At 34.8% G+C, this 13,291-nt stretch overlaps 1 protein-coding gene across 10 annotated transcripts in view; it reads right to left on the bottom strand.

The window, feature by feature from the left end:
* KCNT2 (potassium sodium-activated channel subfamily T member 2) overlaps positions 1-13,291 on the bottom strand; it is a 347,942-nt gene that overhangs the window by 143,041 nt on the left and 191,610 nt on the right. For all 10 annotated transcript variants that reach the window (XR_011499411.1, XR_011499412.1, XR_011499413.1 and 7 more), the window contains exon 14: positions 6,141-6,249. Coding sequence is in view for 7 of the 10 variants with exons in the window: in XM_044762850.2 (XP_044618785.1) it covers positions 6,141-6,249 (109 nt within the window). In the remaining 3 variants the exon portion in view is untranslated. The remainder of the gene's footprint in view (positions 1-6,140; positions 6,250-13,291) is intronic.

Raw genomic sequence — 13,291 nt, 5'->3', positions numbered from 1 at the left:
CATTTATAGCATGAACACTACCAAACAGAGGGAATTTTAGTTTTGATTAGGATGTGCACTTCCAAAAGACTCCTAATGTAATGAAAGAACTTTCTGAATCACATGTTTTATAATAATAATATGCTCGGTTTTGGTTCTTTGACAGATAACATATTAAAAACTCAGGTTAAAGGACTAATTATAAAAAAGTAATAATTAACAATTATACTTCCAATATACTTAATACTATTTCTTTTATTTTAACAGTGCTAACTTTGCATCGCCAGACTAGAGCTCTCTCTTTAATGAAATAGCAGTGACCTTCATTGTATTTCACATATAAAAATCCTGCTCTCATGATTACTTGTATGATTCAATATATCCCCTCATAAGATCCTCTCATTTACCTTCTCATTCCTATGATATGTGACCTAATTATTTAAAAAGAGTAAACATATCATTTTAGAAAAATATGTGTATATATGTGTATGAACATAGAGGTGTGTATATATATACATATACTTTTTAATTTGAAGTTATTTACATCGTTCACAGATATAGCTAGAACCAAGTCCATCTTCTCATACGCAAAATATAGCCGTATCCTTAGATGTTAGAAGGCAATGGGTGGGACTTCATGGAAAGCTTTAAATAGCCTCAGTCGTCAATAAATTTGCCCCTTTGTCATCCTCCCTTCTTTCTACCTAGAAACAGATACCTGCAGCAAAGCAGGCATTTTGTGATTACAAGGAGACACTCTTGAGGGTTACGGTCTACAGGCTAAAGATGCTGGAATCAAAAAATGGAAAGAACTAGGTGCTCTGTTGGCATCGTTGAGTCAGACAACCTGCTCTGAATGCTGGTCCCAGACTTTTGATGTGTAAAATAATCACCCCTACTTTTAGTCAGATACTATGTTATGTGGGCAGAATGTATTTTTAGCTAGTGTAACATTCCTTACTATGAATGAATAAAATAACTGTAAATTACCCCTTTCCTTACCCATTCCATTCTAAGGAATAAAAGTTTTCCTCCTTACCTGGTAGAGCTATTCCAGACAGTGTCTGGATCCCATCCCCTACTCTCTTAGTGCATTTTTAATCTCCTTCTCCTCACTGATACTTACCCCGTGAATCAAACTTTAAAAGCAAACAAAAAATAAATAGATCAATACATACAGACATACAAGCAAATATATTTAGAAAATGCTTTCCTCAAGATTTCTGCACAATAGTTTTCATTATTTTTCTTCCTTATCTTCATGAACAAACCTAATAAAGCGGTACTCTCCAACCAGGCTTCACTTTCTTAGTGTCTCCATATTTGTTCATTCTTGCTCAATATGAGAAAGTCTCCATGCCTAAAATTGTTTTCTTAGAACTCCCCAGAGACTAGTGATCTACTAATTCTACGAATCCTACTAATTCTGCTTGCTCAGTCTCCATTAATGTTAAGCCATCTATACTGTTAACTGTTCAGTTCTTTTTATAAATCTCTACTCCTTTCTACTCCATTAGCTATCCTATATTTGCATTCCTTTTCTTCCATCTGTTTCTTAAAAGTAATAGTTTCCCAAGGAAACGTCTTAAGTTGTCATTTCTCCCCAATCCCCATTATCGCTACTTTCACCTCTAAGACCCTGAATAGCACTGATCCCTTCCCAGGAACGAAGAGTAGCAGCAATTCCCATCACCAGTTATATCCTCATTAGAAAGCAAATATATCCAACAACAAACTCCTTTTTTCCTTCCACCGAACTACATATTTTATAGCTCTCTACTGTCCAGGGTCAAAGTGTAAAGAGATTTTCTCTTTTATCTGTTTTCTACATTCATATCTAACCAGTGGCCAAGTCTAATAAATTTTAACTTTGTAATATCCTTTATCAATTCTTTTTCTTTCCCATTGGCCATCAGCGAGATCAAAATATTACCTCTTGGATGGGACTAATGAAATAGGTATTTTCATAAAAGTAAATTAAAAGAAATAGAAAACGAAAATTAAATGTTGATATGAATGAAAATGTCACCAAGATGGGCCAGTTGATTGTCTAGCACCTGGCCTGATAATTTGTCATTTCCTTGCTAAAAGCATCACAGTCCCTGTTAACAGCCTACAGCAATTTTTGCCCAAAGAATAAACTTATGTTCATCTTTCTAACAAGAATGCCAAATAAATTGAAATGCTAATTTAATAAACAATAAGAAATATCATCGCCAAGAGCACTGAACACTCAAATTACAAATAAAATGAGTGAGGGGGAAAAATTGTAGACTGCTAAAATACAGAGTGAACTTTCAGTGAATAAAAGGAGCCTAGTTACTTGAAGTCATCTAAAAGTTACCTTGTGAATTATAGATCAACTAGAACCAGAATGAATATGTTAACATGCGGGAAAAGAAAATGTAAGACCCTATGAGTGTCGATCAGTCTTGAGAGCTTTATTAGTCAAGGTACTGGCTAATTTGCTGTAGAGACTCCAAAATACAAGATAGAATTTTTTTACATTAATACTCCTCTTATATAAAAGTCCAGAAGTAGGAAATTCATCTTTGATATGTGTTTTTCATCTTGTCCCCATCTCTACTGGCTAGAAGATGAGGCAGACTAAGAAAAGGATGAAGCTGTCTGAGTAGGCAAGTCTAAGTCTCAGGCTGAATTAGGAGCTCCATTTTTACCGTGATCGATGGCAGGTCTGTCACTAAAAGAGCTTACCTAATGATTTCCGGTTCTTGATTCCTTTGTCTAACTCATTTGTTTCAGAACTCACATTTATTATTTTCTTTAAATACCTACAATCTACATAGCACTTTATTTAAAAAATGTATTTTAAAATTAGATCATTTTAGGTTTTGTATCATATTTATTTCTACGCTTGTTGGATCCTAAAGTCTCAGGTTCTTTTGTCACTTTGTACCAACTAATAGGGTACACAATACCTTGTGAATATCAATTACTTTTAGTCAAAATCATCACTTATTATAAAATGAAGTTTTAATAATATTATTCTCTCTCCTTTTTTAATAGAGAAATTTGAATATTAGTGTAAGCTTCATTTTTAATTTGTAGTTTGATAATCCTTGCATAAAGCATTGTTTGGACTATTCAACGTTTTCCCCACTAAACTACTTAATTCAACTCCCAAGTTTGTTCTCTTATTATTAAATCAATATATTTGAGCTCTTTAATTCCTGCTGATGCTCCAGGGCAAAATTTCAAACATGTTCTGTTAATAGTGAATCTTGACTATATCTTCAATTAATGTATAATACAGAAGACTTGATACAAATTACTTCAGTCAAACAATATTCTCTCTTTTTTTGTTTTTTTCTTTTGCTGAAGAAGATTTGTCCTGCATTAACATCTGTTGCCAATCTTTCTTTTTTTGCTTGAGAAGATTGTCACGGAGTTAACATCTGGGCCAATCTTCCTCTTTTTTTTGTATGTGGGATGCTGCCACAGCATGGTTTGTGTGTAGGGCCACACCCGGGATCTAAACCGTGAACCTTGGGCCACTGAAGTGGAGCATGCAAACTTAGCCACTACATCACCGGGTTGGCCCCCCAACAATATTCTTAATAAAATATATTAGCTATGTTAAACTAAGTGATCTCCTGTTTGGATGATTATTTATATTCAAATGATAGTACATATCTGATTAAGGTACTTGTATTTAGAATATATAAAAACTCTTACAACTCAATAATCAAAGACAAATGGCCTGATTAAATATGGGCAAAGGATTTGAAGAGGTTTTTCTTAAGGAAGATATATAAATATTTAATAAATGCGTGAAATAATGCTCAATGTAATTAGTCATCAGAGAAAGGCAAGTCAAAGCCACAATGAGAGAGTACATTGCATTCACTAGGATGGTTGTGATCAAAAAGGCAGATAATAACAAGAGTTGCTGAGGATGTGAAGAAACTGGGACCCTGATACATAGCTGGTGGGAACACACAATGTTATAGTAGCTTTAGACAACATTCTGGCAGGCCTATAAAAGGTTGAACAGAGTTTCCATAGGACCCAGTGATTCCACTCTTAGACATACACCCAAAAGAAATGAAAGCATATGTTGACAAAAAAAATCTTTATAAAAATGTTAAGAGTAAACATATTCTCAATGCTGGAAATAACCAAAATATCCATCAGCTGATAAATAGAAAAATAAAATGCGATATATCCATACAATGGAATATTATTCAGTCATAAAACGGAAAAAAGTACTGATGTATGGTATAATATGGATGAATCTTGAAAATATGGTGCCAAGTGAAAGAAGACGAAAACAAGCACATATTGTATGACTTCATTTATATACGATATGCAAAGTCCAGAATAGAAAGCTCCATAGAGACAGAGTAGATTAGTGGTTACCTAAGGCTGAATGGATTGGGGGAAAATGTGTGTGCTAAAAGGCTTTCTTTACGGGGTGAGGGAAATATTCACAAGTTAGTGGTGAAGGTTGCACAAGTCTATGAATATACTAAAGAACATTGAATTGTACACTTTAAATGGATGAACTGTATGCTATGCAAATTACATCTCAATAAAGCTGCAATAAAGAAAGTGATTCTGGTGGACAACAGCATTGATTGTGACACTTAGTTGTGGAATAATTTTTCAGGTCATACTCATTTATGGGAAATCCTTAATTATGTGGTAACAATGTCTTCAACAACATCACTTTCTTTTTTAATAAGGCAAAATTCCTTAGGGTATTTTGGGAAAAGTACTATTTTAAGGGTCGCTGAAATTCTTTTTTAATTTGTGCCAAGTACAGTTTGTTCACCAGGCCATATTCTGTGTCAATAAATAATATTTATTAGGAGTCAGACAATGTAATCTAACCGGTCTATGAGTACTGACGCATGTTAGTGTTGACGGGCCTCATTTTATTTGTACAACAATGACACTGAACTAGATATTCAGTTCTAAAGTTGTATGATTCTATGACAAAGACGGGCAGCAAAATAAAGAACTCATGATGAATTCTATGAATGACTGTGTCAAAACAGTTTTCAGTATTTTATTTAATTTTGTCAAAACGCTCAGTACTTTCTTCAAAGAAAAACAATTTCATTCATGATTCTGCTACCTCCTTTCCATTGCAAAGATTAAAGGCTCGTAAATATGTAGAATAGAAATGAATCTATTCAGAACTTTGAGAAAACTGCTCCTGGGAAATTCTGACTGTCCCAATAGAGCAGAGATGTAATTAGATGTAAGACAGTAAAATCTACTTAAAAATACCACAGGGTATTTACTATTTTTCAATTAGTAACTTACTCCATCTAATATTAAATCCCAAGAAAGAATTTTCCTTTTTCTTGATTTATTTGACTTGGCATTTCACTTAAATAACTATCAATTAATTTACTAAATTTAAATAAATCACAACTATAAGCACCACAGTGGAATTTACTTTGAAAATCAACATTTTATCTAAAATACCAAATAAGGAATATGAAAAAGTGTGAAATGCAGTGCAACATTTATCTCTTTCAATAAGACAGGTGACTATGTTCATTGATTCTGTTTTCCTTGATCATCCAAGTCACAAACAACTTCGATCAAACTCTATCAAAATAAATAAATAAGAGCAAAATATTCTGATATTATAATCTTCCCTCATCTACTTTGAAATGTATATAAAAAATGATTTCTTTCCCTACATTACCTAATTTTATCAACGACTTTGTTATCATGCTATAAGAATCGTAACGTTTTAATTTTGAGGTCAATTGTGTTCATACAGCTTTAAGATAAAAACTTACCTCAGGAATAGAGAAAAATGGCTTTAAGATCTTATACTAGTGACCTTCATTATCCTATTTTTTAAAGTTTCATTTGCTAAGTACTAATCTGGAAAATAGAAACAATGCCCTAATCCTGGGCCAAACAAATGAGGTAGTCACTTAGAATTTAGTATGAAAAAGATTCTCTCAAGATAGGAAAGAGAGCAAATCGTTGTCAATTTTCTGTATGTCTTGGACCTTTTAACGTGTCTGTATTTTGTGATAACTCACACAAATACAAATATAAGGTACATATCTAGCTGTCTAGTTTGGCTTACTATATTTCTAAATCACATAATTGCACTTATATTATTTTTTTATAATTTAAAATACGTTATCTTAAAGAACAAATATACTTACTGCCCTCTAGAGGTATGGACCAGTAGCGTAATAAGGGTCGATGTTGCTGGGCATATGCAGTTTAAAGCTAACATGGCGTATTTAAACTCTTCTTCACAGACAACATGATCTGTTTGAAATAAAATAGGTAAATTAGAATAATTTACCTCGGGATAGTAATATTCTAAAATAATATGAAAAATCAAACAACGAATAAAATTACAAAAGCTTCAACATAAACACACTTGTGCTAGAGATGTTTCTACATGTGCAATCTTACCCCCAGGAAAAATATTTCATGAGAGAGAGTACTAGACTATGAGTGATTCAGAAGGGAGGGGATTCTAGCCCCAGTTCTGTCTTTAACAAAATTGGCAGCTTTTGGCAAAATGTTTAATTTTTCCTATGCCTTATTGGTACAAGGAGATAAGACGTAGATAGATTTCAGTCTGGAAAATAGATCAGAGACTGTATGAACTCTATTTTAGTTCTGATAATTCTACAGCATCAAATACAATAGGATTGATTTAAAGCAGTACTGATTTATCAAATTCATAGTCACACAGCATAAAGACAGTAATTATTAAAAGACGCGGTAGATAATATTTGCACAACACATAAGTAATACATTTTGTACAATCAAAACTATAATATCAACCAATAAAAATTAATGCTAAAGTAAATTTAAATTTAAATTTGACTTTAACCTGGAGACCTAAGGTCATAAACTCAAAGAATGACAGAGTCCAACCAGGAAGGAAAATAAATGGCAATTGAAATTCAATGATGTAAAAACAATAAAGAGGCTAGAGATGATGGCACAGGAGACGGTGCAGGCCACAGGAAAGGGAGATAATGTTACTCAGCCCAAGGATATCATTCTCATGCAGAAATGAGGGCCCCCATGCCAGATATTCAATTTTCCACAGGAGTCATATTTTATAGAAGTGATTAAAGTATTATTTATTTTGGGAAAAAACTTTCCCTTTGGAAGTAAACAATTATAGCTGGCATTGGGACTAAAGCCAATATTTAAAGTTCTAAGAAAATAAATATTCTTGGGCAGAGAACAGAATTTTTAGCTAAATTAAGAAATAGAAGGTTGAATTGGTGAGCCAGACCTATAAAATGAACACGTACACAATACAATTTGTGAAGAAACAAGAAAAAATTACTTGGGAAATGGTTCTGTAATGCTCCACACAGGTAAATATTAACCCTACTCCTGTTTTTATAATACGAGTTAGCATATGAAAGAGCCCATTTGCTTCTCTTTTTCTTTCATTTCCTTATTTATTTATTTTTCTTCACATTTCATGGAAGAAATTGTATGCTATAGTTATATCTCAGGATTTACACTTTAAAAAAAATCAAGGATCTGCTATTAATGTTTTTCTCTCTCTCTGTCTCTCATTTTTACTTCTCAGGATATGATAATGATCTTTAAGAAATTTTAAAAAATACATAACCATGATACTTAATATTTTGCAGAAAGGCAGGTAGATTCTAAATCAAATTTTGAATGTGGAAAAGTATATGGAATGTTTGCAAAAGGACAGTGACTTTAAACCACTATTTCATTATTTCTCAAATTAATTTTTTTTAACAATTGACACCTGAGCTAGCAACTGTTGCCAATCTTTTTTTTCTCCCCAAATCCCCCCAGTAGTACATAGTTGTATATTTGAGTTGTGAGTCCTTCTAGTTGTGGCATGTAGGATGCCACCTCAACATGGCCTGATGAGTGGTGCCATGTCTGTGCCTAGGATCCGAACCAGCAAAACCCTGGGCCGCCGCAGCGGAGTGCACCAACTTAACAACTCAGCCATGGGGACGGCCCACTCAAAATAATTTTTGAGCATGTATGCTAAATTTGTGACAACAAAGTAACAAAACTGCTAAATGCAGAGTTATAACTTTAGAATTGTACCATAGCAATACACACGGGGGTCCATAAATTTCAAACCAAAAATCAGAACATATGATCTAAGAAAATGTGTGCATTTATTACAACATGAAACACAATATTTTAAAATCCAAACTGTACTACAAAATTTGGAAGGTATGATTACTATATAGGTGATACCACACACAATTACTAACTCTCCCTGCTGTGATACACAAACCAAATTTCTTCTAGTAGGGACCATGAGAAAATATGGTACTTGTGTGATAGTTTGAAAATATCCCAACTTATTTTCCTTCAGTGGTTAAAAAAGAAAAAAATTGGGTCCCCTTCCTTCCTTTTTCCTTAGTGAATGTGCGCATCTGCATTTGGATAGAGATGGCTAACGGAGGATTGTGTTGCACTGGCAAATTTTTCAAAAAGTAGGAAGTGGAAAGAAGGGAAAAATTAATAAATTTTTGGTAGTCATTTTTATTTCAGCCTATGCTTTTTTCTACACGTAAGTAAAAGTTTTGAAGTGTCTGTTAGCCCAGAAAGCAAAGTATACATCACCGGAGGCAATTTTACAAATACGAAGTATGTTTTGCACTGTTTGAATATATACTGAATTATCCAGGAACACGACTACTGTGTAAATTAAGAGAAAATTTATTCTGTTTAGCATTGTATGTGAGTGATTAATACAAATTGAGGATGTTTGATTAATAACATTGTGAGTGTCAGTAGCTGGCGCATCCTTATTGTTGCAAGCATCTCTCTTTTCCACTGTTTTCTTGGGGATTCATACCTGAGCATTTACACATTGAAAAATATTCCTCTGTATTACTATTTCCCTCCTGTTTTTCTTTCATATTATAATTAGGATATTACATTAATTATTTACAATGTATTTATATAGATAGTTATATTTACTCTGAATTTCATTCCAGGGTAGAAAGGGAAGTGTTACAAAATATTTATTGTAAAAAGAAGGTATTGGGTCAGATCAGTTGAAAACCACTTTCTTAGATAACCGAGTTACTATATAATTATTATGGAAGTCCCTGTTAGACAAAAAGAAGAATCAGTATTCTTTTCGTAAAAAAAAAATAAAACATCAATCAATATGGATGATTAACACAGGGAAAGAAATATGATAGAATATTCAACTAGATCGTAATCTTTATTTTGCATAAGTTACAGAAATCTGAAAGTCAGTCTGAAAAATAGATTGACTGTATCTCTAGACCTCTCCCCTCAGATCCAAATCCATCTGTGTTCCTGGGATACTTTTAAAATACTAATCACTATCCTTTAACCTGAATTTAAAAATTGAGAATATTCTTTCACGCTGCTTTGCTCCTCATTTCCCAGTGTCATATGACTGACAAGGTCTATTGATTATTAAAGTCCCCTCTCTCTCTTTCTCACTCCCTACTCTCCCATTCCCATACTCCCTCCTTAAGACGGCTTTCCAATCCTTATCCATAATTCTTAAGGGCCAGATATCAGCTTTTAGTTTAAAAAAAAAATTATTTCCAGATTTTAGAAAGACAATATGCTTCATCTACCAGACCCTATCTAAGACATCTAGCAAACAATCTATGCTGAAAAATCCTACTATTTCTGTAGTTAAATGTGTGAATATTTATACTAAGTGGAAAAAATCAAGTTCGCTGCAGAGATTGCCACCAAATAATTTCACGTCAGGCCAGATCTTACAACTAACAGAAATACTAAAATAGTTTATTTTTCAGGACTTTCTGGATTTTGGAATTATAGATAAGGGATTGCAGACCTTTATTCAAACTCTGATAATCTCTCACCTAGGCTAGTGCAACAGCTTCCTATTTGCTCTTCACGTCTTCCAGCTCTCTAGCATTCCAACTATTACCCTCCTAAAACTCTGCTGTCCGATACAGTTGCCACTGCCACATGTGGCTATTTAAATTTAAATAAATTAAAACTAAGTACAAATAAACATTCAGTTCCTCCATCACACTAGCCATATTTCTAGCAATAAAGTGCTCAATAACACTTGCGGCTACTGGTTACAGTATTAGACAACGCCTATATAGAACATTTCCATTATCATTGATAACTGGATACGGCTGTTGGTCTGCCAAATGGATTAATGACTTTTCACAAATCCTAAAGCTTATCGGATATATTTCAAATTCCTTTAAATGTGACTCATAGACTGTCAGAATTTGGGTAATCTTACTAACATAGTGTACTCTTTTCATGCCCTTCTCAGTCACACCACCTCTAAAATTGCTCATCTATAATAACAGGAGAGAAAGTAGAATATATGGGTGTACATGCAGGCTGATGGGCAAAAGTTTATGAAAATTTTGTTTTTCTTCCTATGGTTCTATTTTCTTAGTGAAATGGGTGGAAATAAACATTATAGAAGAGGGTAGAGGTGAGAGAAGAAAATGTGGGATAGTTGTTTAAGAGAGTGGGAGAGGAAGCAGAATAGAGAAACACAGAATGATTGTTTGATGACTTCTGGACCCCTAGAAATTAGTGATCATGAATTTAAAGTGGGAATAGTCTGCAGGTTGTCTTTTGTTTATTTTGTTTCCTCTGGTCACATTCAAATGCATGGAAATAAACATCAAGACAGACAGTTAGATTTCACTAGAGTTGACTTTTGACAAACAAGTCTAACTAATGGAGAGAGGGCCAGTGAATGAAGGATGAATTGTAATTATAGAGTATAGTGTGCCATGGAATTCAAACAAGTTAAGAAGCCAAGACAGGACCTGTGGGTGTAAATAACAGTGGAAATTTGGTAGAATCAATGAATTGTAGGTCCCAGTGTATTCAAAAGAGAGTTGGAATTCTGTATGAGAGGTAGTAAACTGGGAAGATAAGAGGTGGTGGCAAGAGAGGGGGGTGCTAGGAATAGAGATTAAGAGGGGTCACATTTACTGGTAATGACATGATCCAGGGACTATGCCTCTGAAAGTGGGTGCTGAGAGAAGATGTGGGCAAGAACAGTGAAAGAAAGGAATTACAGAAGCACAAGTCTAGGGCATTGAAAGAACCATTTTCACAGCTATCAATATCATTAACTATTATGACCAAGGAGTGTTGGAGAGAGTGACAGTGACCTAGGAGAATGAGTACGTTTTCCAGACTTATCAGTTACTTACATTGCCTTTTAGGGACATTTCAAGTCCCAAGCAGCCAATTTTTATCTAATAATTTTCTAACTAAAAATATAAGACAAAGTTCTATAAAATTTAGGTACTACAAAAATGTGTAATGCAGAATTATATCAGTGACAGAAATTGCTATTCTCCCCTATTATCCATTTTCCTCTCTGTGTACAGAAACCACATGTCTATGGAGACACGTTTAGAAGACATGTTTGGAAAGGACAAGAATATTAATGTGTGTTGACAGCACCCTGCTGATTTTAATCAGGTATACAGACAAAGGTGATCTGAGGTAAGAAAGGATCACTTTGCAAGCAGAGAGAGAAGGGAATAGAGCTCTCTTAAGTAGGGCATTGTTTGTTTGAAACCAGAAATCTAAACTAAGAGTCCAGGAATCTGGGGGCCAGCCCAGTGGTATAGCAGTTAAGTTTGCATGCTCTGCTTTGGCAGCCCACGGTTCATGGGTTCAGATCCTGGGCATGGACCCACACAATGCTCATCAAACCATGCTGTGGTGGTGGCCCACATACAAAATAGAGCAAGATTGGCAACAGATTTTAGCTCAGCGACAATATTCTTCAAGCAAAAAGAGAAAGATTGCCCACAGATGTTACCTCAGGGCGAATTTTCCTCACCGGAAAAAAAAATAAAAAAAGAGTCTAGAAATCTGGACAGTTGCAGAACAAACAAAGTGACCTATACCCTAAAGAGCAGGAGATGGTATTTTCTTTCAGAGTCTTTATCAGAGGCCACCCATTAAGACTTCTCAGCCAGATGGACAGAGCCAGACCTGCTGGAAGGCTCAGACTAAAGGACTGCTTTCTCATTAACCTATTGTTTCAGATGATGCCAAGGTAGCTGCCATTACAATCAAGAGGGAGATATGGACAGGGCAACAAAAGCCAGAGTATAAGGCAGGTTTAAGAAAGGTCTTGGAGAAGAATTTTCAGCACAGTTACTGACACACAGAAAGGACTGGAAGAAATATGTTCCAATTTCAACCTTCTGTTTGGCCACAGAGACTAGTGAACAATGAGTGATGCTTATGAACAGATAAAGGAGTTACCCTGTAAGAGCAGAATGAGAGTCTAATCAAGGAATTTACTGCAAGGTCTCTGCAATTCGTGTCCCACAGGATTTCATCATTGCTATGGACCCATGACTACTGAGTGTCTCCCATTCTTCCATTTTCCAAAGACCAATATTACAGGTATCTTGCTCCACTATTATATATGCATATGGGATGGGGGTGGAGGTAGCTAACTAATGTATTAGTGTGTGTGGCCAGACCATTAGAAGCCACATCAAGAACTGACTTTGCATTATCCAGATATCCGGGACTTTGAGTTGGATGCAGCAATTGATGTAACTCTGGAGTAGTTTTCATAATACTGGATGAGTATCTTAATACATAGGGAAAATACTGTACATGGATACTTGAATGAACAAAGATTTGAACTGTGGCTGAAACTGCTATCACCTCATATTCTTTCTCTCCTTCTTCCTTTTAGGAATAGAGGCTCTCATTTCCCCTGACCCATGGCCAAGTTTCAGCTGGGTGCATGGCAGCCCTGCTAGAATTACATTTCCTAGCTTCCCTTTTAGTTAAATACAGTCACATGACTAGGTTTTGTCTTACTTCTAGATCATATTTTGTAGACAAAAATCACTTTCCCTAAATTATTTCCTTCCTGCTGGTGGGACCATATATATGGCAGAAGCCCAGCTTTGAAAATGCAGACAAAAATAACTCCCCAGCAATAATGAAATATGTGCATTTTTGCTTTATGGTTTCTAATTTCCCTCCCTTGTTGAAGAAAGCATTTCCTCTTTCAAAATTGTATATGTTTCATCTTGTACTTTCTTCTCATCCTTTTAAAGTTTGTATTCCTTTGTTTTGATTTCAATATCTCTGCTCTGTTTCTTGCTGATAAAGTGTAAGCACATGAAATCAATTGGTGTCACTACTGAGCGTGCCAGGCCCCAGGGCAAGTTCTTGATCCCTCTGAGCCTAACTTGCCTTATCTTTAAAAAGTGAATAATCGAGTGACATCAGCATCATGGCTGAGTGAACTTGCCCAGGACTCTCTCCCCTCCAACATACAATGAAAAGGGGCATC

Source organism: Equus asinus, chromosome 30, assembly GCF_041296235.1.
Source record: "Equus asinus isolate D_3611 breed Donkey chromosome 30, EquAss-T2T_v2, whole genome shotgun sequence".
Lineage (NCBI taxonomy): Eukaryota > Metazoa > Chordata > Mammalia > Perissodactyla > Equidae > Equus > Equus asinus.
This window is presented reverse-complemented; position numbering and strand designations above follow the sequence as displayed.